At 49.4% G+C, this 26,222-nt stretch overlaps 1 protein-coding gene across 10 annotated transcripts in view; it reads left to right on the top strand.

Annotated features, from left to right (window-relative positions):
- Positions 1-5,107: 5,107 nt before the first annotated feature.
- Positions 5,108-26,222, top strand: part of NSUN4 (NOP2/Sun RNA methyltransferase 4) — a 67,863-nt gene continuing 46,748 nt past the window's right edge. For 5 of the 10 annotated variants that reach the window (XR_010146711.1, XM_054666634.2, XM_054666631.2 and 2 more), the window contains exons 1-4: positions 5,270-6,151; positions 10,038-10,381; positions 12,166-12,320; positions 20,795-20,955. Coding sequence is in view for 9 of the 10 variants with exons in the window: in XM_054666634.2 (XP_054522609.1) it covers positions 6,059-6,151; positions 10,038-10,381; positions 12,166-12,320; positions 20,795-20,955 (753 nt within the window). In the remaining variant the exon portion in view is untranslated. Of the gene's footprint in view, positions 6,152-6,413; positions 6,737-9,417; positions 9,533-10,037; positions 10,382-12,165; positions 12,321-13,377; positions 13,679-20,794; positions 20,956-26,222 lie in introns of those variants that run through there. The other 5 variants (XM_003308076.6, XM_054666640.2, XM_016962300.3 and 2 more) reach the window with 5 other exon arrangements.

Below are 26,222 nucleotides of genomic sequence, written 5' to 3'. Positions count from 1 at the left end.
ATTGACTAACCCTTGTTACTAATTCTTGTAGCAAGGGATAATTGTTCCAAAACAACTTACTATGTGTAACGATTCTCACTTTTCCTTTAACCCCTGCCCCCCCTGCTTTTTTTTTCAGGTCAGGCATAGTGGTTCATGCCTGTAATCCCAACTCTTTGAGTGGCCAAGGCAGGTGGTCCCTTGAGCCCAGGAGTTTGAGACCAGCCTGGGCAAAATGGTGAAACCTCATCTCTACAAAAAATACGAAAATTAGCCAGGTGTGGTGGCATGTGCCAGTAGTAGTCCCAGCTACTTGGGAGGCTGAGGCAGGAGGATTGATTGAGCCTGGGAGGTTGAGGCTGCAGTGAGCCATGACTGTGCAACTGCGCTCCAGCCTGGGCAACACAATGAGACCCTGTCTCAAAAAAAATTAAAAAACAAAAAACAACTCTTGTTTTCCTTTACCTCCTCATATGCCCGTAGGTTAATATGGTACCATATTCCACATTGCAATGCTTACTCCTGAATTAATTGATTATATTTGGATAATCTCTTTTATTTAGTTTGACAACAGAACTAAGGTAGAAAGAAATCAACTATAAATATAAGAGTGGAAATCAATTACATATAAAAGAAACGGAGGAAAACAACAAAACCGAAAGCTAGTCCTTTGAAAAGTTCAATAAAATATATAAACATCTCATTAGCCTGATAAGGTACAAAAGAGGGAAGACACAAATTGCCAATATCAGTAATAGGGGACATCACTAAGGATCCTATAAACCAAAGGTCAGCAAGCTTTTTCTGTAAAGATTCAGGGAGCATGTTTGGCTTTGTGGGCCACACACGATCTGTGGAGCAACTACTTAACTCTATTGCAGTGGTAAAGGAGCCATAAAAATTATGTATTTATATTTCAAAAACAGGCTGCAGGATGAATTTGGCTTGTGGCTGTAGTTTGCCGCCCCATACTATAGACATTAAAAGGATAATAATGGAATATTCTGAAACACTTTATATGAAGACAATCAATACCTTAGATGAAATGGACACATTCTTTAAAAGACTAAAATTGTTGGGGCTGGGCTTGGTGGCTCATGCCTGTAATTCCAGCACTTTGGGAGGCTGAGGCAGGGGGATCACCTGAGGTTGAAAGTTAGAGACCAGCCTGGGCAATATGGTGAAACCCCGTCTCTACTAAAAATACAAAAATTAGCCGGGTATGGTGGTGCGTACCTGTAATCCCAGCTACTCAGGAGGCTGAGGCACAAGAATCTCGAACCTGGGAGGTGTAGGTTGCAGTGAGCTGAGATTGCACCACTGCACTCCAGCCTGGGCGACAGAGTAAGACTCTGTCTCAAAAAAAGAAAAAAAAAAGATTCAAATTGTCAAAACCAATGCAAGAAGAATTAGAAAGTTCAAATAGCTCTATATTAGGGTTTCTCAACCTCAGCACTATTGATATTTGGGTTGGATAATTGTTGTGGGGAAGGGCTGTCCTGTGTATTGCAGGGTACTGAGCAGTATCCCTGGCCTCTACTGACTAGATGCCAGAATGACCACCCAGTTGTTACAACCCCAAATGTCTCCAGATGTTACCACATGTCCCCTAAGGGAGGGATAAAATCACCACTGCCCTATATCATTAAAGCAATTGAGCCAGGCACGGTGGCTCATGCCTGTAATCCCAGCACTTTGGGAGGCTGGGGCAGGCAGATCACCTGAGGTCAGGAGTTCGAGACCAGCCTGACCAATATGGAGAAAACCTCGTCTCTACTCAAAATACAAAATGAGCCAGATGTGGTGGCACATGCCCGTAATCCCAGCTGCTCGGGAGGCTGAGGCAGGATAATTGCTTGAACCTGGGAGGCGGAGGTTGTGATGAGCCAAGATGTGCCATTGCACTCCAGCCTGGGCAACAAGAAGGAAACTCCATCACAAAAAAAAAAAAAAAAAAAAAGGCCAGGCGCAGTGGCTCATGCCTGTAATCCCAGCACTTTGGGAGGCCGAGGCAGGCAGATCACCTGAGGTCAGGAGATCGACACCATCCTGGCTAACATGGTGAAACCCTGTCTCTACTAAAAAATATAAAAAATTAGCCAGGCGTGGTGGTGGGCACCTGTAGTCCCAGCTACTTGGGAGGCTGAGGCAGGAGAATGGTGTGAACCCAGGAGGTGGAGCTTGCAGTGAGCCAAGATGGCACCACTGCACTCCAGCCTGGGCGACAGAGCGAGACTCCTCAAAAAAAGAAAAAAAAAAAAGAAAAGAAATTGAGAAGTTGGTTAATGGGTACAAAAATACGGTTAGAGAGAAGGAATAAATTCTAGTATTTGATAGTAAAGTAGGGAAATTATAATTATAAATAATTTAGTGTATATTTTAAAATATCTAGAAGAATTATAATGATTCCAACACAAAGATAAATGTTTGTGTTTGAGGTGATGGATATCCCAATCCCTTCATAATTGATCATTATACATCATATACATGTATCAAAATATCACATGTACTCCCAAAATATGTACAATTATTATATATCAATAAAAATCACCAGCCTGGCCAACATGGTGAAACCCTGTCTCTACTAAAAATACAAAAGAAAAAAAAAATTAGCCAGGTGCGGTGGCGGGTGCCTGTAATCCTAGCTACTCAGGAGGCTGAGGCAGGAGAATCGCTTGAACCTGGGAGGCGGAGGTTGCAGTGAGCCGAGATCATGCCATTGCACTCCAGCCTGGGCAACAAGAAGGAAATTCCAACTCAAAAAAAGAAAAAATTAAAAAAAAAAAAGAAAACAGAAGTGAAGGGACATTTCCTAAATTCATTTTATGAGGCCAGCATTACCCTGATATCAGAATCAAACAAAGACTTTATAAGAAGAAAAAACTGCAGGCAAATACGACTCATTAACTCAGACCCAAGAATCCCAACAATATTTAAAAAGAATACTGTATCATCGGCTGGGCGCAGTGGCTCGTACCTGTAATCGCAGCACTTTGGGAGGCCAAGGTGGGTGGATCACCTGAGGTCAGGAGTTCAAGACCAGATTGGCCAACATGGCAAAACCCTGACTCTACTAAAAATATAAAAATTAGCTGGGCGTGGTGGCCTGCACCTGTAGTCTCAGCTACTCAGGAGGCTGAGGCAGAAGAATAGCTTGAACCTGGGAGGCGTGGGTTGCAGTGAGCCAAGATTGTGCCACTGCACTGCAGCCTGGGTGACAGAGCAAGACTCTGTCTAAAAGAAAAAAAATACTGTATTTGTATCATGAATTGATGTGTTTTTTACAAGAATGCAAAGTTGGTTCATATTGAAAAGTCAGTCAACATGATGCATCATAGTAATGGAATAAAGAAGTAAAACTGGCTGGGCGCAGGGGCTTGCACCTAATCACAGCACTTTGGGAGGTGGGCGGATCACCTGAGATCAGGAGTTCGAGACCAGCCTGGCCAACACGGTGAAACCCCATCTCTACTAAAAATACAAAAATTAGCCGGGCGTGGTGGTGCATGCCTGTGATAACAGCTACTCAGGAGGCTGAGGCAGAAGAATTGCTTGAACCTAGGAGGCGGAGGTTGCAGTGAGCCAAGATGGCACCACTGCACTCCAGCCTGGTGACAGAGTGAAACTCCGTCAAAAAGAAAAAAAAAAAAAAAGGAGTAAAACTGTATGATCATCTTAACAGAAAAAAAAAAAAAAAAAACCTTAAGGAAAATCAACAACTATCATGATTTTTTTAAATCTCAGCAAACTAGGAACAGAAGGGAACTTTCTAAACCTAAGAAAGGACATCTATACACATGCAGGTACACGCACACACAAAACTACAGCTAACATCATATATAATGGTGAAGTACTAAATGCTTTCTTCTTAAGAATGGGAACAAGGCAAGGATGCCTACCATCACCACTTACATTCAACTGTGTACTGGAAGTCCTAGCCAGTGGAATAAAGCAAAGAAAAAAAAAAGGGATATAGATAGAAAAGAAAGAAGTTAAAGTGTCTTTATTTACAAAAGACATGACCATATGCATAGAAAACCTGAATAGATTTCCAAAAAGTTACCAAAAGTAATAATTGAGTTTAGGAAGGTCTCAGGATACAAGGTCAACAGAAAAAATCAATTATATTTTAATATACTAGAATTTTTCTTTTGAGACAGAGTCTCACTCTGTTGCCCAGCCTGGAGTGCAGTGGCATGATCTCAGCTCACTGCAACCTCTGCCTCCTGGTTTCAAGTTATTCTCCTGCCTCGGCCTCCCAAGTAGCTGGGATTACAGGCATGAGCCACCATGCCCAACTAATTTTTGTATTTTTAGTAGAGACTGGGTTTCACCACGTTGGCCTGGCTGGTCTCCAACTCCTGACCTCAGGTGATCCACCCACCTCGGCCTCCCAAGTGCTAGGATTACAGGAATGAGCCACAGTGCCGGCCAGGCTTTTTCTTGAAAAATGAACAAAGTGAGCCTGTCACTTCAAGGAAAATAACTGACAGTATTTGTTGCCAATAAGAAAATCCCAAAATTCCACATTCAAATGCCAAATAAGAAAAAGCTTTCGGCTGGGCGCAGCGTGAGCCACCGCGCCCGGCCAAGTTTTGTATTATTTTTCTTAACTATGTCTTCTCAAATTGCGGAAGCTTTAGGCCCCACAACATTTGACATCACCAGTAGGGATCCAGTGGAGAGGAGGGACATGATCAGAAACTGTGTTTTTAAATGATCATTCAACAGCCAATTATCAGGGTGGGTAGGAGTGAGGCAGGGAGATCAAAAGGCAGGGAGATTGGCTGGGATTACAGGCATTGTTACCAGAAAGGGGTCCCGATCCTGACCCCAAGAGAGGTTCATGGATCACGCACAAGAAAGAATTCAGGGCGAGTCCGCAATGCAAAGTGAGAGCAAGTTTATTAAAGTACAAGAATAAAAGAATGGATATTCCATAGATAGAGCAGCCCCAAGGGCTGCTTGCCCATTTTTATGGTTATTTCTTGATGGTACGCTAAACAAGGGGTGGGTTATTCACGCCTCCACTTTTTTTTTTTTTTTTTTTTTTTGAGACGGAGTCTCGCTTTGTCGCCGAGGCTGGAGTGCAGTGGCGCGATCTGGGCTCACTGCAAGCTCCGCCTCCCGGGTTCACGCCATCCCTCAGCTTCCCGAGTAGCTGGGACCAACCTCGCCCGGCTAATTTTTTGTTTTTTGTTTTTTTTGAGACGAAGTCTCGCTCTGTGGCCCAGGCGGGAGTGCAGTGGCGCAATCTCGGCTCACTGCAAGCTCCGCCTCCCGGGTTCACGCCATTCTCCTGCCTCAGCCTCCCGAGTAGCTGGGACTACAGGCGCCTGCCATCACGCCCGGCTAATTTTTTTGTATTTTTAGTAGAGACGGGGTTTCACCGTGTTAGCCAGGATGGTCTCGATCTCCTGACCTCGTGATCCGCCCGCCTCGGCCTCCCAAAGTGCTGGGATTACAAGCGTGAGCCACCGCGCCCGGCCTAATTTTTTGTATTTTTGGTAGAGACGGGGTTTCACCGTGTTAGCCAGGAGGGTCTCGATCTCCTGACCTCGTGATCTGCTCGCCTCGGCCTCCCAAAGTGCTGGGATTACAGGCGTGAGCCACCACGCCCGGCCAGGTCCCGAAACTTAAGCTTCATTTGTTTCACTGCAAATCTGCTTCTGCCTACAAGCCTGGTCTCATTTTCCTCTACCTAAGGATCTTCCTCCATGCAATTTCGGCCTAGGAGGCCCTTCCCGCCTAGCTAACTCTTTCGGTACTCAACCACCAACTCCTAATCCTCCCTGGTCCCCCAAGTGGGCTAGGGGCTTCTTTGGAGTCCCTCGCACTGCTCTAAGCATCCAGGCAGAGTCATTATTCCGGGTGCCAGGTTGCTCTTTTTCCAGCAGCCTTCAGGGGACCCCTGGCTGGGCGGAGTCTGTAGAGGCGCGCGGAGTCCTGGGAGAGCGTCAGATGTATTTCCTTCCCCTTTTTTCGCTCGTGTCCCGCCGGGTGGCGCTCACCACCTCCCCGGAACACGCGAGTCTCCTGTCGCGGTTCCGGTCGGAATTACCCCGTGGAGCACGCCGATATGGCTGCGCTGACACTGAGGGGTGTCCGGGAGCTGCTGAAGCGTGTGGACTTCGCGACGGTCCCGCGGAGACATCGATATAAGAAGAAATGGGTAAGGTCCGGCTGGGGGCGCAGGAGGGAAAAGTGAGGGTGGAAACTTCTCCAGTCTTTCCGTTTCCCGGCCCTCTAGAACGCCTAGCGTCTTTCCCAAGCACTCCACGGAGCGTCCTTAGGCACCTCCCTCTCTCGTCTTTTCCGTCACCGCCTCTGTCCGCACTCTATGTCCCGAGCGTTAGTGTCTTCCACTTGTTACGTCTGCAGTCTCCTGACTCCGCCCCTCTAAGTTGCGTCATCACCTTCGCCTTCATTCTTTTAGTGATGTCACTGTCTCTTGTTCCCCAGCTGTGTCCACCTACCTTTCTGTCCCCCACTCCCCCTTTTACTTCCCTCCCTCCCCTCCCCCTTTCCCTTGCCCATTCTTCCCCCACATGACTTCTCCTCCTTTCCTCATTGATTTTCCAGCCCGATCGCCCTCACCCCTCGGAAAATACCATAGCGACCTTGCCTGCACTCCTGGGTCTCCGCCGCCTTGCAGGAAAGGATTCAGCCCCTTCCTCAACCTCGAGCTGCCTCTGGCGACCGGGAAAGGTTACAGCGACCACCCTGTCCATACTGCCGGCCCAAACCCTGGCAAAAGGTGCAACGAATCCTCTCATCCTCTGGACTCTCCCTGCTTCTCCAGAGACCCTTTTTCTTGCCTCACTGGAAGCCCTGGAATTTCTTCTATGACCGGCACGCCCCCCTGCCCACCCCAGCCGATTCCCTCGCCACCTCCACCATCTCTTCCACCCCCACAACCTTCCTCGCACTCAGGGAGATGGTCTTTTGAGTCCTCTTCCCCACTCCTGGAAAGGACCTACTGCCGCTAGCCCTGCCACTCGGGTTCCCCACTCTCCAGCCCTTATTTTGAGCAGTTCAGCATTGCGGGGTCACCCCCTCTCTGTCAGCGGACCCCTTATTGCAGCTGGATGAGTCCCTCCAGAATGCGGCGTCCCTGTCTTCAAGGCACGTGCTGTGACCAGCACACTAATCTCTGTTACTCTAGCGGATGGCCTTCAGCTTTTGGAACCAGCCCGGCAACCTCCTTTCCCCTTGCTCATCAGTCCCCGGGAACGAGCCCAGTGACCTCCCCTCAGCTCACTCATGTACCTTTGGAAACTGGACCCATGATTTCGCCTCCTCCTACACATAGGACCCCGGGAACTTGCCTCACGATTTCACCTCCTCTTGCTCGCCGGCCGGTGGAAACTAGTCCTATGGCCTCCCCAACCCTTTCTCACAGAGTTTTGGAAACTGGGCTGATGATCTCTCTGCCCTCTCACTGGTTCTCAGGGAGAAGTTATAATGACCCCCTTCTCTCCCCAGCATCTTCCCCACCTACTGGCAGCTTTTACCATGGCAGCCTTAAGCCTCTAGACTCTTGTGAACCCAAACCACAGCTTGACCTGCCCCTTGAGAAAAATTGTTGTGGCTTCCCACTCTCTTCTGAGGCAGGCATGCCTGGCTCTCCCAGCTCACCTCAGGAGGGCTCTTATCATTACTCCCATCTTTCCTCAGAGGCCTACATACCTACCCCTGGGAGTCCTTGCTATGCCATCTGCCTGTGCCCCGGGAGTACTGATTCTCCTTGCTCACCCCAGTCCCAGGCTCCCAGGAAGGCTTGCATTGAGTCCCTTCTCTCCTGGGAGGCAACTGGGAACTCTTACCTCATCCTAACCCCGGACACCACAACTTCTGGTCCCCCCTGTTCCCAGGAACCATCTCGTCCCCATGGTCCTCATTCTGTCCTTTCCTTCCCTTCACCCCTGGGCAACCAGTTTATATCTCCACCCCAGTCACTTCCCCGCAGAAGCTATAATGAACCCCCTCTTCCCACTCCAGTTTCCCCCCAACCGAAGTCCCCTAAGTCCCCAGAGTTAAGACAGTCACGTACTCCCCACAAATGTCTCTCCCTAGTCAACACTCCCCAGCACACCCCTTCTGGCCAGCCCAAGCCCGCTAAGGCCCACACCTGTCCCCCACCTCCCTCCTGCCTCTCTGGTCCTTCTTGTATGCAGCCATACATCACAACTCCTTCAAATTCCAGCCCCAAAGAACTTCCCCCAGGGACTACCTTACCGACTGTGGTCCCTAGAACTCTCAAAAGTGTTATCCCCACTTCTCTTCCCCTCTGCCTTCCTTGTGATCCTGTCTCGGCCAATAGTTATGCTCAGAGCAGCCCCCATGGACCCTCCATAGGGCCTCCTGCAATACCCATATATGCTCTGTGGTTCCCTCCACCCCCCATCCCTGCCCACTGTCTGGCTCCCTCAATCATTCGACAGGCCCCCCTCCCATTGTGCCCCTGTGTGACACCTATAGCACTCCCAGGGGCCCACCCCAACCTCGTTGTCAGCCTGTGATGCCTCCTTGTTCTACCCACATCTATTCTTTTATCCCTTTGAGAACACCCTTTGATCCTCAAAGTTTACCCATTGTCCCCCGAGTCCGGGCCTACCCTGATACTGTCCCCTGTGGCCTCCATATCTACCCTGTGGCCTCTCAAGGCCCTTGCAAAGAGCCTCTGCAGATCCCCTACAGCTGCCCTTTGCCTTCATCCAAGGTTTCCAGCTGTAGCACCAATCCCAGCTGTAGTTCGACTATTATTAGCAAATGCCAGAGTAGTGACAGCGAGAGCAGGAGTTCCCACCAAAGCCAAAGCCGGAGCCAAAGCAAGAGTCCCCATGATGGCAGAAGTCAGAGCTGGAGCAAGAGGCATCATCTGAGCAGAAGTCCAAGTCAGAAAAGGAGTCTCTATCCTAGCAGAAACTGGGGCCGGAGCAGTAATCCTCAACAAAACACAAGTCAGGGCCAGAGTGAGAGTCCCCAACTTAGCATAAATGAGCGCCAGGGTGAGAGTCCCCAGATTAGCAGAGGTCAGGGCAAGAGCAAGAGTCTATGATGGCAAAAGTCGGAACCGGAGCAAGAGTCCCCAACATGGCAAAGGTCAAGGCCAGAGCAAGAGTCCCCAACATAGCAGGAGCCAGAGCAAGAGTCCCAGCGAGGCAAAAGTCACAGAGCAAGAGTCCTCACCATAACAAGAAATGAGGGCCAGAGCAAAAGTTCTGACCAGACCAAAAATCTAGGCCAGAGCAAGGCATAGATAGTAACAAGATTGCCAGCTATAGCAAGCATCCCAGCTGCAGCAACCAGGACCGACTTGTGCACTCCTCATCTGAAGTCTTCATTTCTCTTTTACTCTGCCTCCTCGTTCTTGTCCTCTTGTCCCCTGCTACCCCCATAGCAGTCATCCTACAAGTCCCTGTTTTGGTTCACACCTCAAGATTCTGTGGGCCCTCCTTATCCAACCTTTCTGGGGTCTGGGAACTCTCCCAGCATGACCCTCAACCCTCTGATTCTAAGCATGGTGGTGCTAGTCACTGTGTGATGCTAGGTAAGTTACCCACATCTCTTCATCAAATTGAAATGTTGTTAATTTTTTTTTGTATCTTACTGAGCTATCAGTTGTAGTGCTCACATAAGCTAGTAGACATGAAAGTGCTTTGAAAATAGAACTGTTCAGAAGAAAAGGGCCTTTTGCTTTTAAGTTCAAAGCTTCCCAGAGCCTCCATAGTTTCTCCTAATCTTCTGCAGGCTCTCCTCAAGAGTCCTCTCCTGAGCTCCCATATTCCTAAGTTCCTCTTTCTCCAAGGTCCCCCTTCTTGATGACCCCCGCACAGTACCGTGAGAGTTACATCTTTATCTGACAACCCTGGGATGGGAAGGCCCACCCTCCACTACTTTTCCCTCTCACACTTCTCTGGCAGGCAGGCAGGATGCAAAAGCAGGAGTGGGCACTAGCTGGATCCAAGTTTGCCCCTAGGCTCTGAGGTGGGGTCAGGTAGTAGGGGGTAGAGTCAAGACTGGGAAAACCAATAAGCCTGTCCTCTCTTTTTTAGGCTGCCACAGAGCCCAAATTCCCTGCTGTTCGACTGGCTTTGCAGAATTTTGACATGACTTACAGTGTGCAGTTTGGAGATCTTTGGCCATCAATCCGTGTCAGTCTCCTCTCAGAGCAGAAGTATGGTGCACTGGTCAATAACTTTGCTGCCTGGGATCATGTAAGTGCTAAGCTGGAGCAGCTGAGTGCCAAGGACTTTGTGAATGAAGCCATCTCCCACTGGGAACTGCAGTCTGAGGGTGGCCAATCTGCAGCCCCATCCCCTGCCTCCTGGGCCTGCAGTCCGAACCTTCGATGCTTCACTTTTGACAGAGGGGATATCAGTCGCTTCCCTCCTGCCAGGTAGGATCTGGAGCCATGACTGGAGCGGTCCTGAGTGTCTGCTGGAAGTAGACATGTTGAGACCCAGCTTCTACCCTCTGTAATAAGGACCATAATATTGCTAATATTTATGGCATGTTTATACAGACTAGGCATTTTTTGAGGTGCTGTACATATGTTATCTCTTTTTGTTCTGTCAGCAGCCTTATGAAGTAGGTAATATTGTTGCTCTTTTACATTTGGAGAAACTGAGGTACAGAGAAGTTAAGATTCTTACTTGCTTTAGGTCCCTCAGATGGTAAGTGGTGTGACTAATATTTAGACCCAGAACCTGCACTTTGAACCCACTCTGCTCTGTGCCTCTGGTAGAAAACAGCCACCTTTTACATGAGCACTCACTGGGCCTTCTCAAGTTGAAATGTGTGTTATTCACAGCAGTCTTCTCATTTTGCCCTCACAGCCACCCATCAAAGTGAATAGGAAAAGTAACTTCATGGTAGCAAAGAGGTAGTGGGACTTTCCTAGGAAATAGGGCTGGCCTAGGGGCACAAACTTGGTATTAGACTGGGAAAAAGAAAGGAGAAGTTCAGTTTCTTGATTCAATCCTCATGTATATGAAGTTGAATGAGAAAAGACTGCAGAATCAAATGCTGAATTATGCTTTAACAATTAAGGAGAGCTCAATGTTAGTTGTAGGGTATGGGAATTGATTTTTGAAAGACTGATTTATTTATTAAAAAATATTGGCTGGGTGTGATGGCTCACGCCTTTAATCCTAGCACTTTGTGAGGCTGAGGCGGGCGGATTGCCTGAGCTCAGGAGTTTGAGACCAGCCTGGGCAACATGATGAAACCCTGTCTCTACTAAAATACAAAAAAATTAGCTGGGTGTGGTGGCGTGCGCCTGTAGTCCCAGCTACTTGGGAGGCTGAGGCAGGAGAATTGCTTGAACCCAGGAGGTGGAGGTTGCAGTGAGCTGAGATCGTGCCACCGTACTCCAGTCTGGGCGACAGAGCGAGACTCTGTCTCAAAAAAAAAAAAAAAAAAAAAAAAAAAAATTATCTACCAAATGCTAGGCATTTAAGTGCCTTGATGAACAAGCCCTCATAGAGCTTCCAGTTTAGTGAGGAAGACAGCTATTTAAAAACAATAATTGGCCAGGCACAGTGGTTCACACCTGTAATCCCAGCACTTTGGGAGGCCGAGGCGGGCAGATCATCTGAGGTTAGGAGTTCAAGACCAGCTTGGCCAAAATGGCGAAACCCCATCTCTACTAAAAAATACAAAAAATTAGCTGGGCATGGTGGCACAAGCCTGTAATCCCAGCTACTTGGGAGGCTGAGGCAGGAGAATCACTTGAATCTGGGAGGCAGAGGTTGCAGTGAGCCAAGATTGCGCCACCGAACTCCAGCCTGGGCAACACAGCGAGACTGCGTCTCAAAAAAAAAAAAAAAAAAAAATTAGCCAGGCATGGTGGCGGGCACCTGTAATCCCAGATATTCAGGAGGCTGAGACGGGAGAATCACTTGAACTTGGGAGGTGGAGGTTGCAGCGAGACGAGATTGTGCCACTGCGCTTCAGCCTGGGCAACAAAAGTGAAACTCCGTCAGTCAATCAATCAGTAAATAAATAATCATTCTGGCTCCTGTATAGATGAGTGAATAAGTGAATAAGTAAGTGTGGGTCTGAAAAATGAGTTTTTGGTGATTGGAGCTCAAGCCCCAGAGGGCATGGACTTGGTGGCCTAGACTCCCAGTGGGTGTCCTGACCTGGAATTTAACAATAAAGTGGTCTCCTCTTTTCCAGACCTGGCAGCCTGGGTGTCATGGAGTACTACCTGATGGATGCTGCCTCCTTGCTGCCTGTTCTGGCCCTCGGCCTGCAGCCTGGGGACATCGTGCTTGACCTATGTGCAGCTCCTGGGGGAAAGACACTAGCGTTGCTTCAGACTGGCTGTTGCCGTAAGTCAGGGTGCTGGTGTGTTGGGCAGAGAGAGCTCCCCACCTCACCTAGTCCCAGGTACATTTAATATGGTAGGTTCGGCCAGGCGCAGTGGCTCCCGCCTGTAATCCCAGCACTTTGGGAAGCCGAGGGAGGCGGATCACCTGATGTCAGGAGTTCCAGACCAGCCTGGTCAACATGGTGAAACACCATCTCTACTAAAAATACATAAATTAGCTGGGTGTGGTGGTGCACTCCTGTAATACCAGCTACTCAGGAGGCTGAGGCAGGAGAATTGCTTGAACCCGGGAAGTGGAGGTTACAATGAGCTGAGATCCTGCCACTGCACTCCAGCCTTGGCGACAGAGTGAAACCCTGTCTCACACACACACAAAAAAAGAATATGGTAGGTTCTCTAGTCCCAAAGTCAGAGTGGAGGGTAGTACTTACTTTCTAAGCTTGTGTATTTTTTCATTAGTTCCTCTCTTTCTCTGTCAATTGGTCAAGAAAGATTGCTGAGCAAGTTCTCTGAAGTCAGATTGAAGTAGGGCTCTGATCAGTTGATCACATGATACACACTCCTCTTCATCTGTTTACTTTTCCTCTAAGATTAAGCCCATTTCTTTAGCCTACCAACTAAAATGATAAGATCTGCCTGCAGCCACCATTTATATGCTTTATATGTCACTCTTCTAGGCTTTATGTGCTTTAACCTTACTCTGCTACTCTCTGTTGCCTTTGCTCTTGTTAAATTTTCTCCCTGGAATTCCCTCACCCTTGGCTGTCCAAATCCTTTTGACTTTCTTTTTTTTTTTTTTTCTTTTTTTTTCTCTTTTTTTCGAGATGGAGTCTCACTCTGTCGCCCAGGTTGGAGTGCAGTGGCACGACCTCGGCTCACTGCAAGCTCCGCCTCCTGGGTTCACGCCATTCTCCTGCCTCAGCCTCCCTACTAGCTAGGACTACAGGCGCCCACCACCACGCCCAGCTAATTTGTTTTTGTACTTTTAGTAGAGACAGGGTTTCACCCTGTTAGCCAGGATAGTCTCAATCTCCTGACCTTGTGATCTGCCCGCCTAGGCCTCCCAAATTGCTGGGATTACAGGCATGAGCCACCGCGCCCGGCCCCTTGTGTTAAGTACTCACTTCAGCCATCCACTGGCCGATATCCTGCCTGCCCAGTCATCCTTTTGACTTTCAAGCCTCAGCTCAAGTGTGCCACCTCCTGGACGTCTGTCCTTATGACCTCTGCTGGCCGGTTCAGAAATGATGCCTGTCTCCTATGCTCCCACAGCATGGGTATCGCCCTTGCAACATTAGCCTTGCCTTAGGGCTTTACTAGTTATATATCTTCTCCCTCTTAAAGATGATGGATTCTGGCACGGTGGCTCACGCCTATAATTCCAGCACTTTGGAAGGCTGAGGCGGGTGGATCACCTGAGGTCAGGAGTTCAAGACAAGCCTGGCTAACATGGTAAAACCCCGTTTCTATTAAAAATACAAAAAATTAGCCGGGCCTGGTGGTGGGCTAATCCCAACTACTCGGGAGGCTGAGGCAGGAAAATCGCTTGAACCTGGGAGATGGAGGTTGCAGTGAGCCGAGATCACGCCATTGCACTTCCGCTTGGGCAACAAGAGCAAAACTCTGTCTCAAAAAAAAAAAAAAAAAAAAAGTGGATTCCTTGGGGATAGGCCCACATCTTATTTGTCTCAGTAAAGGAGCCCAGCGAAGGCCTTGTGCACTGTTTTTTTTTTTTTTTTTTGAGAAGAAGTTTCGCTTTTCTACCCAAGCTGGAGTGCAGTGGCACGATCTTAGCTCAATACAACCTTCGCCTTCTGGTTCCAAGCGATTCTCTTGCCTCAGCCTCCTGAGTAGCTGGGATTACAGGCACCCACCACCACACCTGGATAATTTTTGTATTTTTAGTAGAGATGGGGTTTCACCATGTTGGCCAGGCTGGTCTTGAATTCCTGACCTTGCAATCCACCCACCTCGGCCTCCCAAAGTGCTGAGATTACAGGCGTGAACCACCGCGCCCAGTCTTGTGCACTGTTTTTTTTGGTTTTTTTTTTTTTTTTTTTTTTTTTTTTTTTTTGAGACGGAGTCTTGTTCTGTCACCCAGGCTGGAGTGCAGTGGCGTGATCTCGGCTCACTGCAAGCTCCGCCTCCCGGGTTCATGCCATTCTCCTGCCTCAGCCTCCCAAATAGCTGGGACCACGGGCGCCCGCCACCATGCCCGGCTAATTTTTTTGTATTTTTAGTAGAGATGGGGTTTCACCGTGTTAGCCAGGATGGTCTTGATCTCCTGACCTCGTGATCCGCCCATCTCGGCCTCCCAAAGTGCTGGGATTACAGGCGTGAGCCACCGCGCCTGGCGCCTTGTGCACTGTTAAGTACTCACTTTAGCCATCCACTGGCCGATATCCTGCCTTAAAATAGATAGTTTTTTTCCTTTGGCCCCTGACAAAGGGCCGTAATTTACACACCTAACCTGGAGCTGAGCCAGGCTTCTCTTGCCGTGTGCCCAAGCCCTTCTGTTGGACCTAGACCCTTCTTTTCCAGGTCTTGTCAGCCAGCTTGCACAGTTTGAGTCAGCATCCAGCCTTATGATAGGCATTGGTTGATTCAGAGAGATATCACATTTGGTCATAGCCTTCTGGAAGTCCAGAGGGAGAGAAGAAAAGGTGGGGTCATGGGCTTAATGAATCCAATGCAAGAGAGCCCAGCCTGTGTGCTGGACAATTCTTCTCTGACTGAATGCTGTGGGAATCCATTAGAAGGGAGATGAGTAAGGGTAGGGTTACTTGGAGGAGGAGGAACTTGAACTAGGAGGAGGAAGAAGGGCAAAGAAGAAGTAATTGAGAGTTGTTCTTCTAAGGCATGCTTAACTATCAGCACCTCACCTTCATCCCAGCTCCTCATCAAGCGACAACTCTTGATCCGAGGAAAACGGGATCACAGAATTTGTATAAGAAGGGAAATTAGTGTTTACTTAGTCTAGCCCTCATATTTTATGGAGGGAGAAATTGAGTTCTGTGGAGATTAAACAAATAATACAAGAATTGGAGGTAGAGCCAGAACTGGAACCCATCTTTCTTTTTCTCAGTTCATATCCTTCTGCAAATTCCTCTAGAGCAGAGAATACAATTTTTACTTCTTTGAGCGCCCTCAAAAATGGAGACATTGGCCGGGGGGCGGTGACTCATGCCTGTAATCCCAGCACAAGCTAGGAGGCCGAGGCAGGTGGAATACTTGAGTCCAGGAGTTCGAGACTAGCCTGGGCAACATAGACCTCATCTTCATTAAAATAAAAAAAAAGGAGACATTTATTTATGGGATTACTAAGCTGGTTCATAGTAGTGACCACTATTAGATAAGGTGGACACTTGCATCTCGCATTCTTTACCATTCCCACCCTACCTTGTTGTTCTTTGACTCAGAGGCCAGGTATCAAGTGTCATTTATCATCAAGCTTGCAATATTTTTCTCATAGTAGCACTAAGAGCAAAGTGAGATATTTCTTGAACTCATGTCTACCAATAAAGAGAAAATGAAAGGTAGATGGTAAATCAGAATTAGGTTTGGTTGCATTTGATAGAAAACCTAACTAATTGGCTTAAAGAGGAAACATTAATTTATCTCTTTTTTTTTTTTTTGTTTTGTTTTGTTTTATACTTCTTTGATTTTTTTTTTCTTTTTTCTTTTTTATTGATCATTCTTGGGTGTTTCTCGCAGAGGGGGATTTGGCAGGGTCACAGGACAATAGTGGAGGGAAGGTCAGCAGATAAACAAGTGAACAAAGTTCTCTGGTTTTCCTAGGCAGAGGATCCTGCGGCCTTCCGCAGTGTTTGTGTCCCTGGGTACTTGAGATTAAGGAGTGGTGATGACTCTTAACGAACATGCTGCCTTCAAGCATCTGTTTAACAAAGCACATCTTGCACCGCCCTTAATCCATTCAACCCTGAGTGGATACAGCACATGTTTCAGAGAGCACAGGGTTGGGGGTAAGGTCACAGATCAACAGGATCCCAAGGCAGAAGAATTTTTCTTAGTACAGAACAAAATGAAAAGTCTCCCATGTCTACCTCTTTCTACACAGACACAGCAACCATCCGATTTCTCAATCTTTTCCCCACCTTTCCCCCCTTTCTATTCCACAAAACCGCCATTGTCTTCACGGCCCGTTCTCAATGAGCTGTTGAGTACACCTCCCAGATGGGGTGGTGGCTGGGCAGAGGAGCTCCTCACTTCCCAGTAGGGGCGGCCGGGCAGAAGCGCCCCTCACCTCCCGGACGGGGCGGCTGGCCGGGCGGGGGGCTGACCCCCCCCACCTCCCTCCCGGACGGGGCGGCTGGCCGGGCGGGGGGCTGACCCCCCACCTCCCTCCCGGACAGGGCGGCTGGCCGGGCAGAGGGGCTCCTCACTTCCCAGTAGGGGCGGCCGGGCAGAGGTGCCCCTCACTTCCCCGACGGGGCGGCTGGCCCGGCGGGGGGCTGACCCCCCCACCTCCCTCCCGGAGGGGGCGGCTGGCCGGGCAGAGGGGCTCCTCACTTCCCGGTAGGGGCGGCCGGGCAGAGGCGCCCCTCACCTCCCGGACAGGGCGGCTGGCCGGGCGGGGGGCTGACCCCCCCACCTCCCTCCCGGACGGGGCGGCTGGCCTGGCGGGGGGCTGACCCCCCACCTCCCTCCCGGACGGGGCGGCTGGCCGGGCGGGGGGCTGACCCCCCCACCTCCCTCCCGGACGGGGCGGCTGGCCGGGCGGGGGGCTGACCCCCCCACCTCCCTCCCGGACGGGGCGGCTGGCCGGGTGGGGGGCTGACCCCCCCACCTCCCTCCCGGACGGGGCGGCTGGCCGGGCGGGGGGCTGACCCCCCCACCTCCCTCCCGGACGGGGCGGCTGGCCGGGCAGGGGGCTGACCCCCCCACCCCCCTCCCGGACGGGGCGGCTGGCCAGGCAGAGGGGCTCCTCACTTCCCAGAAGGGGCGGCCGGGCAGAGGCGCCCCTCACCTCCCGGATGGGGCGGCTGGCCAGGCGGGGGGCTAACCCCCCCACCTCCCTCCCGGACGGGGCGGCTGGCCGGGCCGGGGGCTGACCCCCCCCACCTCCCTCCCAGACAGAGCGGCTGGCCGGGCAGAGGGGCTCCTCACTTCCCAGTAGGGGCGGCCGGGCAGAGGCGCCCCCCCCACCTCCTGGACAGGGCGGCTGGCCGGGCAGGGGGCTGATCCCCCCACCTCCCTCCCGGACGGGGCGGCTGGCCAGGCGGGGGGCTGATCCCCCCACCTCCCTCCCGGATGGGGCGGCTGGCCGGGCGGGGGGCTGACCCCCCCACCTCCCTCCCGGACGAGGCGGCTGGCCGGGCAGAGGGGCTCCTCACTTCCCGGTAGGGGTGGCTGGGCAGAGGTGCCCCTCACCTCCCGGACGGGGTGGCTGGCCGGGCGGGGGGCTGACCCCCCCACCTCCCTCCCAGACGAGGAGGGAGGACGCTCCTCACTTCTCAGACGGGGTGGCTGCCGGGCGGAGGGGCTCCTCACTTCTCAGACGGGGCGGTTGCCAGGCAGAGGGTCTCCTCACTTCTCAGACAGGGCGGCCGGGCAGAGACACTCCTCACATCCCGGACAGGGCGGCAGGGCAGAGGTGCTCCCCACATCTCAGACGATGGGCGGCCGGGCAGAGACGCTCCTCACTTCCCAGATGTGATGGCGGCTGGGAAGAGGCGCTCCTCACTTCCTAGATGGGATGGCGGCCGGGCAGAGACGCTCCTCACTTCCTAGATGGGATGGCGGCCGGGCAGAGACGCTCCTCACTTTCCAGACTGGGCAGCCAGGCAGAGGGGCTCCTCACATCCCAGACGATGGGCAGTCAGGCGGAGACGCTCCTCACTTCCCAGACGGGGTGGCTGCCAGGCAGAGGCTGCAATCTCGGCACTTAGGGAGGCCAAGGCAGGCGGCTGGGAGGTGGTTGTAGCGAGCCGAGATCACGCCACTGCACTCCAGCCTGGGCGCCATTGAGCACTGAGTTAACGAGACTCCGTCTGCAATCCCGGCACCTCGGGAGGCCGAGGCTGGCGGATCACTCGCGGTTAGGAGCTGGAGACCAGCCCAGCCGACACATCGAAACCCAGTCTCCACCAAAAAAATACGAAAACCAGTCAGGCGTGGCGGCGCACGCCTGCAATCGCAGGCACTCGGCAGGCTGAGGCAGGAGAATCGGGCAGGGAGGTTGCAGTGAGCTGAGATGGCAGCAGTACCGTCCAGCTTCGGCTCGGCATCAGAGGGAGACCGTGGAAAGAGGGGAGAGGGGAGAGGGGAGAGGGGAGAGGGGGGAGGGGAGAGGGGAGAGGGGAGAGGGGCTAATTTATCTCTTACATAAGAGAAGCTGAGATATAGGCACTCCAGGTATGGAGGCTCCACAATCATCAGGGACTTAAGCTCCCTTTTTCCTTTTGCAACGTATTTTGTTGCTAGTGTCAGCCTTAGCCTCCCTCCCTTTAAGAGGGAGAAGATATGTAACTAGTAAAGCTCTAAGGCAAGGCCTCATGGTCCAGAATGACTGCTGGAAGTCCAGCCATCACATCCATATTTGAGTCAAGAGGAAAGGATTGGGCAAAAGAGACTCATTTCATCTCCCAATTATGTCAGCCTTTTAAAAATATCTTCCCAGAATTCCTATCCAATACTTATGCCTACAACTATGACCAAAAGTTAGTCATATAGTCATACTTAGTTGTAAAAGAAAGTCTTAGCCGGGTGTGGTGGCTCACACCTGTAATCCCAGCACTTTGGGAGGCCGAGGCAGGCAGATCACCTGAGGTCGGGAGTTCAAGACCAGCCTGACCAACATGGAGAAACCCCGTCTCTACTAAAAATACAAAATTTGCCGGCGTGGTGGCGCATGCCTGTAATCCCAGCTACTCGGGAGGCTGAGGCAGGAGAATCGCTTGAACCCGGAAGGCGGAAGTTATGGTAAGCCGAGATCGCGCCATTGCACTCTAGCCTGGGCAACAAGAGCGAAACTAAAGAAAGGTTGAGAAATGTAGTCTTTTGGGGCAATTTTCCCCTTCCAAAAAATTGGGGTTCTATTAATAAGGAGGAAGAGGAGAATGATTTTGGGTAAATAAACTGTAGTATCTACCAAAGATGAAGAGAGCCATAGGTTTCCAGAATAGTGGGAGAGCATATTTTTTTAGAAATAAATATTCTTGGCTGGGCATGGTGGCCCACACCCATCATCCCAGCACTTTGGGAGGCTGAGGTGGGAGAATTGCTTGAGGCCAGGAATTCAAGACCTACCTGGGCAACACAGTGAGACCCAGTCTCTCTTTTTTTTTTTTTTGAGATGGAGCCTTGCTCTGTCGCCCAGGCTGGAATGCAGTGGCGCCATCTCGGCTCACTGCAAGCTCTGCCTCCCGGGTTCACGCCTTTCCCCTGCCTCAGCCTCCCGAGTAGCTGGGACTACAGGCACCCACCCCCATGCCCGGCTAATTTTTTGTATTTTTAGTAGAGACGGGGTTTCACCATGTTAGCCAGGATGGTCTCGATCTCCTGACCTTGTGATCCGCCTGCCTTGTCCTCCCAAAGTGCTGGGATTACAGGTGTGAGCCACCGTGCCTGGCCTTCCGGTCTCTTTTTAAAAAATTATTTAAATATATTTTTATTTTTGTAGAAATGAGGTATCGCTATGTTGCCCAGGCTGGTCTTGAAGTCCTGGGCTGAAGCAATCCACCTACTTTGGCCTCCTCCCAAAGTGCTGGGATGAGAGGTGTGAGCCACTATGCCCAGACTCAGAGACCCTGTCTTTAAAAAAAAAAAAAAAAGAATGTGGCTGGGTGCAGTGGCTCACACCTGTAATCCTAGCACTTTGGGAGGCCAAGGCAGGCGGGATCACCTGAGGTCAGGAGTTCAAGACCAGCCTGGCCAACATGGTGAAACCCTGTCTCTACTAAAAATGCAAAAATTAGCCGGGTGTAGTGGTGCACACCCATAGTCGCAGCTACTCCGGAGGCTAAGGCATGATAATCACTTGAACCCAGGAGGTGGAGGTTGCAGTGAGCTGAGAGTGTGCCACTGAACTCCAGCCTGGGCGACAGAATGAGACTCTGTCTTAAAAAAAAACAAAAGGAAAGAGAGGGAGAGAAAGAAAAGGAAAGGGAGGAAAGGGGAGAGGGAAAGGAGAGAAGAAAGGGGAAAGGAATGGGGAAAGGAAAAGGGGAAAGGGGAAAGGGGAGAGAGGACAGGAAAGGAGAAAGGAAAGGAGTCTTACTTGGTCTGCTTTATTCATTGACTTAAATAACTTTGATACTTTCTGGCCCATTTAGGTGTTTGCCATTGTAACCCCACTCAGAATGACTGATGCTGTGCCATGCACATAATAAACGTTCCTGATGCTGGGGTTTGCATTGGCTAGGACTGCCTGAGAATTGGTCTGACTCCATCAGTGCCATTGCTGGTGGAATGTTTCATTGGGCCATGGCCTCTGAAGTATCTTTATTTCCATAGGCAATCTTGCTGCCAATGATCTCTCCCCGTCCCGAATAGCCAGACTACAGAAGATCCTTCACAGCTATGTGCCTGAAGAGATCAGGGATGGAAATCAAGTTCGAGTTACCTCATGGGATGGCAGGAAATGGGGAGAACTGGAGGGGGACACCTATGACCGGGTGAGTGATTCTTGATTTAGGACATGCATCCAGCTTAATGTGGCCTCCCCATCCTGGTTCTAGGGCCTGAGGGGTTAGGATCCAGCCCCTATGTTTGAGCATGTAGAGCTGTTTCTGGACTGGCCAGTTCTACATCGGTGATTTGACCAAAAGAAAAATCAGCTTAGATGACTGGTTATTATCTCTATTAAAGATAGTTGGCAGCAAAAAAGAATTTGAACCTATTTGAGTAGGGGAAAAATTTACTAGGCTTACTTTATTTCTCAAGTCACTTGGTTGCTCAGAAAGCCTCATGAAGGTAAGTAAGAATAAGCTCATTTATTTATTTTTGAATGTTAGTACAGCACATGGTACAAAATTCAGAAGGCACAAAAGAGTATCCAATGAAAAGTGAGTTTTTCTCATCTGGCCTGTAGCCCCCTACTTCCCCACCCTATAGATAACGATTGTTTCTTTTTTTTTTTGAGACGGAGTTTCGCTTTTGTTGCCCAGGCTGGAGTGCAATGGCGCGATCTCTGCTCACTGCAGCCTCCGCCTCCTGGGTTCAAGCAATTCTCTGCCTCAGCCTCCCGAGTAGCTGGGATTACAAGCGCCCACCACCACGCCCGGCTAGTTTTTGTATTTTTTTTAGTAGAGACGGGGCTTCACCATCTTGGCCAGGCTGGTCTTGACCTCCTGACCTCGTGATCCACCCGCCTCGGCCTCCCAAAGTGCTAGGATTACAGGCGTGAGCCACTGCGCCCAGCCGGTAGTATATTATATTATACTCACTATCCTGAACTTTGTATTTTTTTATTTAATAATGTGTCCTGGGGTTAAATCCTTTTTTAATTTTGTTGACATTGTGGAAGTATAGTTGTTGAATAACAGTTTACATCCATTTAAGATTTTGATAGCGATTGCTAAATTTCTCTGTGGAGGTTAAACCAGTTTCACTCCTACTGGTAATGAATGAGTACTGATTTCCCACATGCTGCCAATATTGGTGCTATCAAACTTAATTTTTTTGCCAAATGGATAGTATCTAATTTACAATCTCTTATTAATCATGTTGAAAATCTCCATATTAATTTTTTTAAAGTTTTTTTTTTTGAGTGGCATGTTTTCACTTTGTCACCCAGGCTGGAGTACAGTGGTGTGAACACAGCTCACTGCAGCCTCAACCTCCTGGGCTCAAGGGGTCCTCCTGCCTCAGTTTCCCGAGTAGCTGGGACTAGAGTGTGCCACCATGCCCAGCAAATGATTTTTTGTAGAGACGGGGTCTCACTATGTTGCCCAGGCTGGCCTCGAACTCCTGGGCTTGAGCAGTCCTCCCACCTTGTCCTCCCAAGGTGCTGGGATTATAGGTGTGAGCCACTGTGCTGGGCCAGTCTCTTCATGTTTTTAAGTTTTTTGTTTTATTTTAAATGGCATACTCTAAAAATATTTGTTTAGAACACATATTTCTAAAAATATATAAAATATATAGCTGTTGTCTCTGTGTTGTCACCTGATTTACCTAATCTGTCTAGTTCTCACCATTCTGCCTCAACCACTCTAAGAAACTGAAAGAAAGACCAAGGCTTATGGAATCTTAGATAGGCTTGAGACTTGCTTTCTGCCTGTGTAGGAATCCCCTACTCATTTTTTTCTTTTTTTTTTTGAGACAGTTTTGCTCTTGTTGCCCAGGCTGGAGTGCAGTGGCGCAATCTTGGCTCACTGCAGCCTCCGCCTCCCGGGTTCAAGCCTGGGTTCAAAGTTCGATTCTCTTGCCTCAGCCTCCCAGGCAGCTGGGATTACAGGTGTGTGCCACCACGCCTGACTAATTTTGTATTTTTTTAGTAGAGACGGGGTTTCACCATGTTGGTCAGACTGGTCTCGAACACCTGACCTCAAGTGATCCATTCGCCTCAGCCTCCCAAAGTGCTGGGATTATAGGCGTGAGCCACTGCACCCGGCCTATTCATTTTTCTTGATATGAGAGCAGTGGAACATGATGGAGAGAGCATGACCTCTCCTGTCAGCCTAACCAGTTTCTACATTACAGGTGTGCTACTTACTAACCTTAGGCAAACTGTTGATCTTGCTGAACTTCAACCTCTTCGTTTGTGAAACAGGGTAATCCTACCACTTAGGATTATTGTGAGGATTCAGTGAGAGTATCCAGGGAAAGCACTTAGTATAGTACCTGGCGGTGAAGATTAGGCAAGCAGGACCCATTATCATTATTCAGCCTATGCTTAAACACATCCGTTGATGAGTGCACACTGAGATTCTATTGTTGAACACTTATAATGTTAGGAAGTTCTGCCTCTTACTGCAATCTGTAGATAGCATGGTATATGGGTTAGGGCAAGGATTCTGAAGTCAGACTGCTTGGATTAGTCCTGGTTCCATTACTTATCAGCCAGAGAAGTTTTGGTGAGTTACTTAACTTTCAGTTAAGCTTCAGCTTCTTCATCTGTAAAATGAGGATAATAGTATAGTGCCTATCCCGTAGGTGAAAATTAAATAAGAATGCATTTGGCACAATGTCTGGAATATAGAAAACATTCAGTAGTATTATAATCATCACAATCCTTACCATTATTATTATTATTTCCATTCATTGATCCTAGCTACTTATTTTAGAACAATATAGAATGAGTGACCTGCTATTTCACTTGACAGCTTTAATGTTTGAAGATGTCTTTGTTAACTTGTTTGTTGAAAAACTAGTTGTGGCCGGGCACGGTGGCTAACGACTGTAATCCCAGCACTTTGGGAGGCCAAGGTGGGTGGATCACCTGAGGTCAGGAGTTTGAGACCAGCCTGGCCAACGTGGTGAAACCCCGTCTCTACTAAAAATACAAAATTAGCCGGGTGTGGTGGCAGGCACCTGTAATCCCAGCTACTTGGGAGGCTGAGGCAGGAGAATTGCTTGAACCCGGGAGGCAGAGGTTGCAGTGAGCTGAGATCGCGCCATTGCATTCCAGCCTGGGGAACAAGAGTGAGACTTTGTCTCAAAAAAAAAAAAAACTAGTTGTGTACAATATACTCTGTGGTAGGCAAGTGTTAAGCACTTTTATTTATTTATTTGAGACAAGGTCTTGCTCTGTTGCCCAGGCTGGAATGCAGTGGCGCAATCATGGCTCACTGCAGTCTTGACTTTCTGGGCTTAAGTGATCCTCCTACCTCAGCCTCCCAAGTAGTAGAGACTACAGGCATGTGCACCATGCCTGGCTAATTTTTTAACTTTTTGTAGAGATGAGGTCTCACTATGTTGTCCAAGCTGGTCTCAAATTCCTGAGCTCAAGTGATCCTCCTGCCTCAGCCCCCCAAAGCATTGGGATTACAGGTGTGAGCCACCGTGCCCAGCCGTGTTAAGCACTTTAGATGCAAAGAAGAATACTACTTCAAGGCTGGGCGCGGTGGCTCACGCCTGTATTCCCAGCACTTTGGGAGGCCAAGGCGGGCGGATCACGAGGTCAGGAGATCGAGACCATCCTGGCTAACACGGTGAAACCCCGTCTCTACTAAAAATACAAAAAATTAGCCGGGCGAGATGGCGGGCGCCTGGAATCCCAGCTACTCAGGAGGCTGAGGCAGGAGAATGGCGTAAACCCTGCGGGGCGGAGCCTGCAGTGAGCCGAGATCGCGCCACTGCACTCCAGCCTTGGAGACAGCGAGATTCCGTCTCAAAAAAAAAGAAGAAGAAGAAGAAGAAGAATACTACTTCAGGGTTCTACATACTCTTGGTAACTCCATCCTTCTCCCGCTCCACTTGTCCATCAGCTGGAGAAGGGACAGGATCTCAGAGCTCTGCATGTTCATGGAAGACACTAACCCCCCCATGTCACAACTTTCTTTTTTATGTGAGCTCAAGTTTATTTCAAATAATACAATATTTATTTGAACATGTTTCTATCTTCCCTTATAATACAATATTATACAAATTGATATTAATACAAATAATATTTGTTAGACACTTGCCCAGGGCTGAGATTCAGTGGGAGCACTATCCTGGCACGACTGGTTATTTATGACTGACATCCATGCCAGTGCCTGATGTGAAGATGCATGTGCCATATCTGATGTTGAGTGGTTTGACTACCCTCCCTAAATGTTTCCTAAGTGTAGTGCAACAGTACAACTTCCTTTTCTTTCTTCTGTGACTGAGTGAAATCAACATATTTTTTTATTTTTGAGACAGGGTTTCACTCCCATCGCCCAGGCTGGAGTGCAATGGCACAATCTCGGCTCACTGCAACCTCTGCTTCCTGGGCTCAAGCAATTCTCCCGCCTCATCCTCCCAAGTAGCTGGGAGTACAGGCACGTGCCAGCATGTCCAGCTAATTTTTTTGGTATTTTTTGTGGAGACGGGGTTTTGTCATGTTGCCCAGGCTGGTCTCGAAATCCTGGGCTAAAGCGATCCGCCCGCCTTGGCCTCTCAACATGAACATTTTCCACAGTTGACACTACTGAAACAATATTAGAAATATATTAGAACCAAGATATTCAGATATATTGCCATCGATTTATAGTCCCCTTGAAATTACATAGCTCTGCTGTTTCTCTGCATTAGGGGCTCAGGAGTCCAGCGGTCCTAAGTATACCTTGCAGCCATCTTCCTAAGAGTTCTGGCCATGACTGAGGACACTGAGAAGGAGTAAGGAAAGAGTCTGTAGACATTTCCTCCTTTTTGGGTTGGGGAAACTCCTACAGCTTTTTTTTTAAAGCATTGCAGTTATACCTTTGCTCATCCCTTTATATTTAGGTCATTTCCTTTTAGGTGTATCTCTTATATGCTGCATAGACAGGTTTTGCTTTGTGAGCCAATCTATAAATTTTATTCTTTTCATTGCTGACTTAAGCAATTGATGCCATTGATGATTTTGGTCTCAGCTCTGTCAAATTATTATCATTTTATTTATTTATTTTTTGAGACAGTCTCGCTCTGTTGTCCAAGTTGGAGTACAGTGGTGCCATCTTGGCTCACTGCAACCTCCACCTTCCGGGTTCAAGCAATTCTTGTGCCTCAGCCTCCCAAATAGCTGGGATTACAGGCGCCCGCCACCATGCCTGGCTAATTTTTGTATTTATTTATTTATTTATTTATTTTGAGACGGAGTCTCGCTCTGTCACCCAGGCTGGAGTGCGGTGGCGCGATCTTGGTTCACTGCAACCTCTGCCTCCTGGGTTCAAGCGATTCTCCTGCCTCAGCCTCCTGAGTAGCTGGGATTACAGGTGCCCGCCACTGTGCCCGGCTAATTTTTGTATTTTTAGTAGAGACAGGGTTTCGCCATGTT

The sequence above is a fragment of the Pan troglodytes genome, chromosome 1 (genome assembly GCF_028858775.2).
Source record: "Pan troglodytes isolate AG18354 chromosome 1, NHGRI_mPanTro3-v2.0_pri, whole genome shotgun sequence".
Lineage (NCBI taxonomy): Eukaryota > Metazoa > Chordata > Mammalia > Primates > Hominidae > Pan > Pan troglodytes.
The sequence above is the reverse complement of the archived record's forward strand: the minus strand, read 5'-3'. Positions and strand labels throughout refer to the sequence as shown.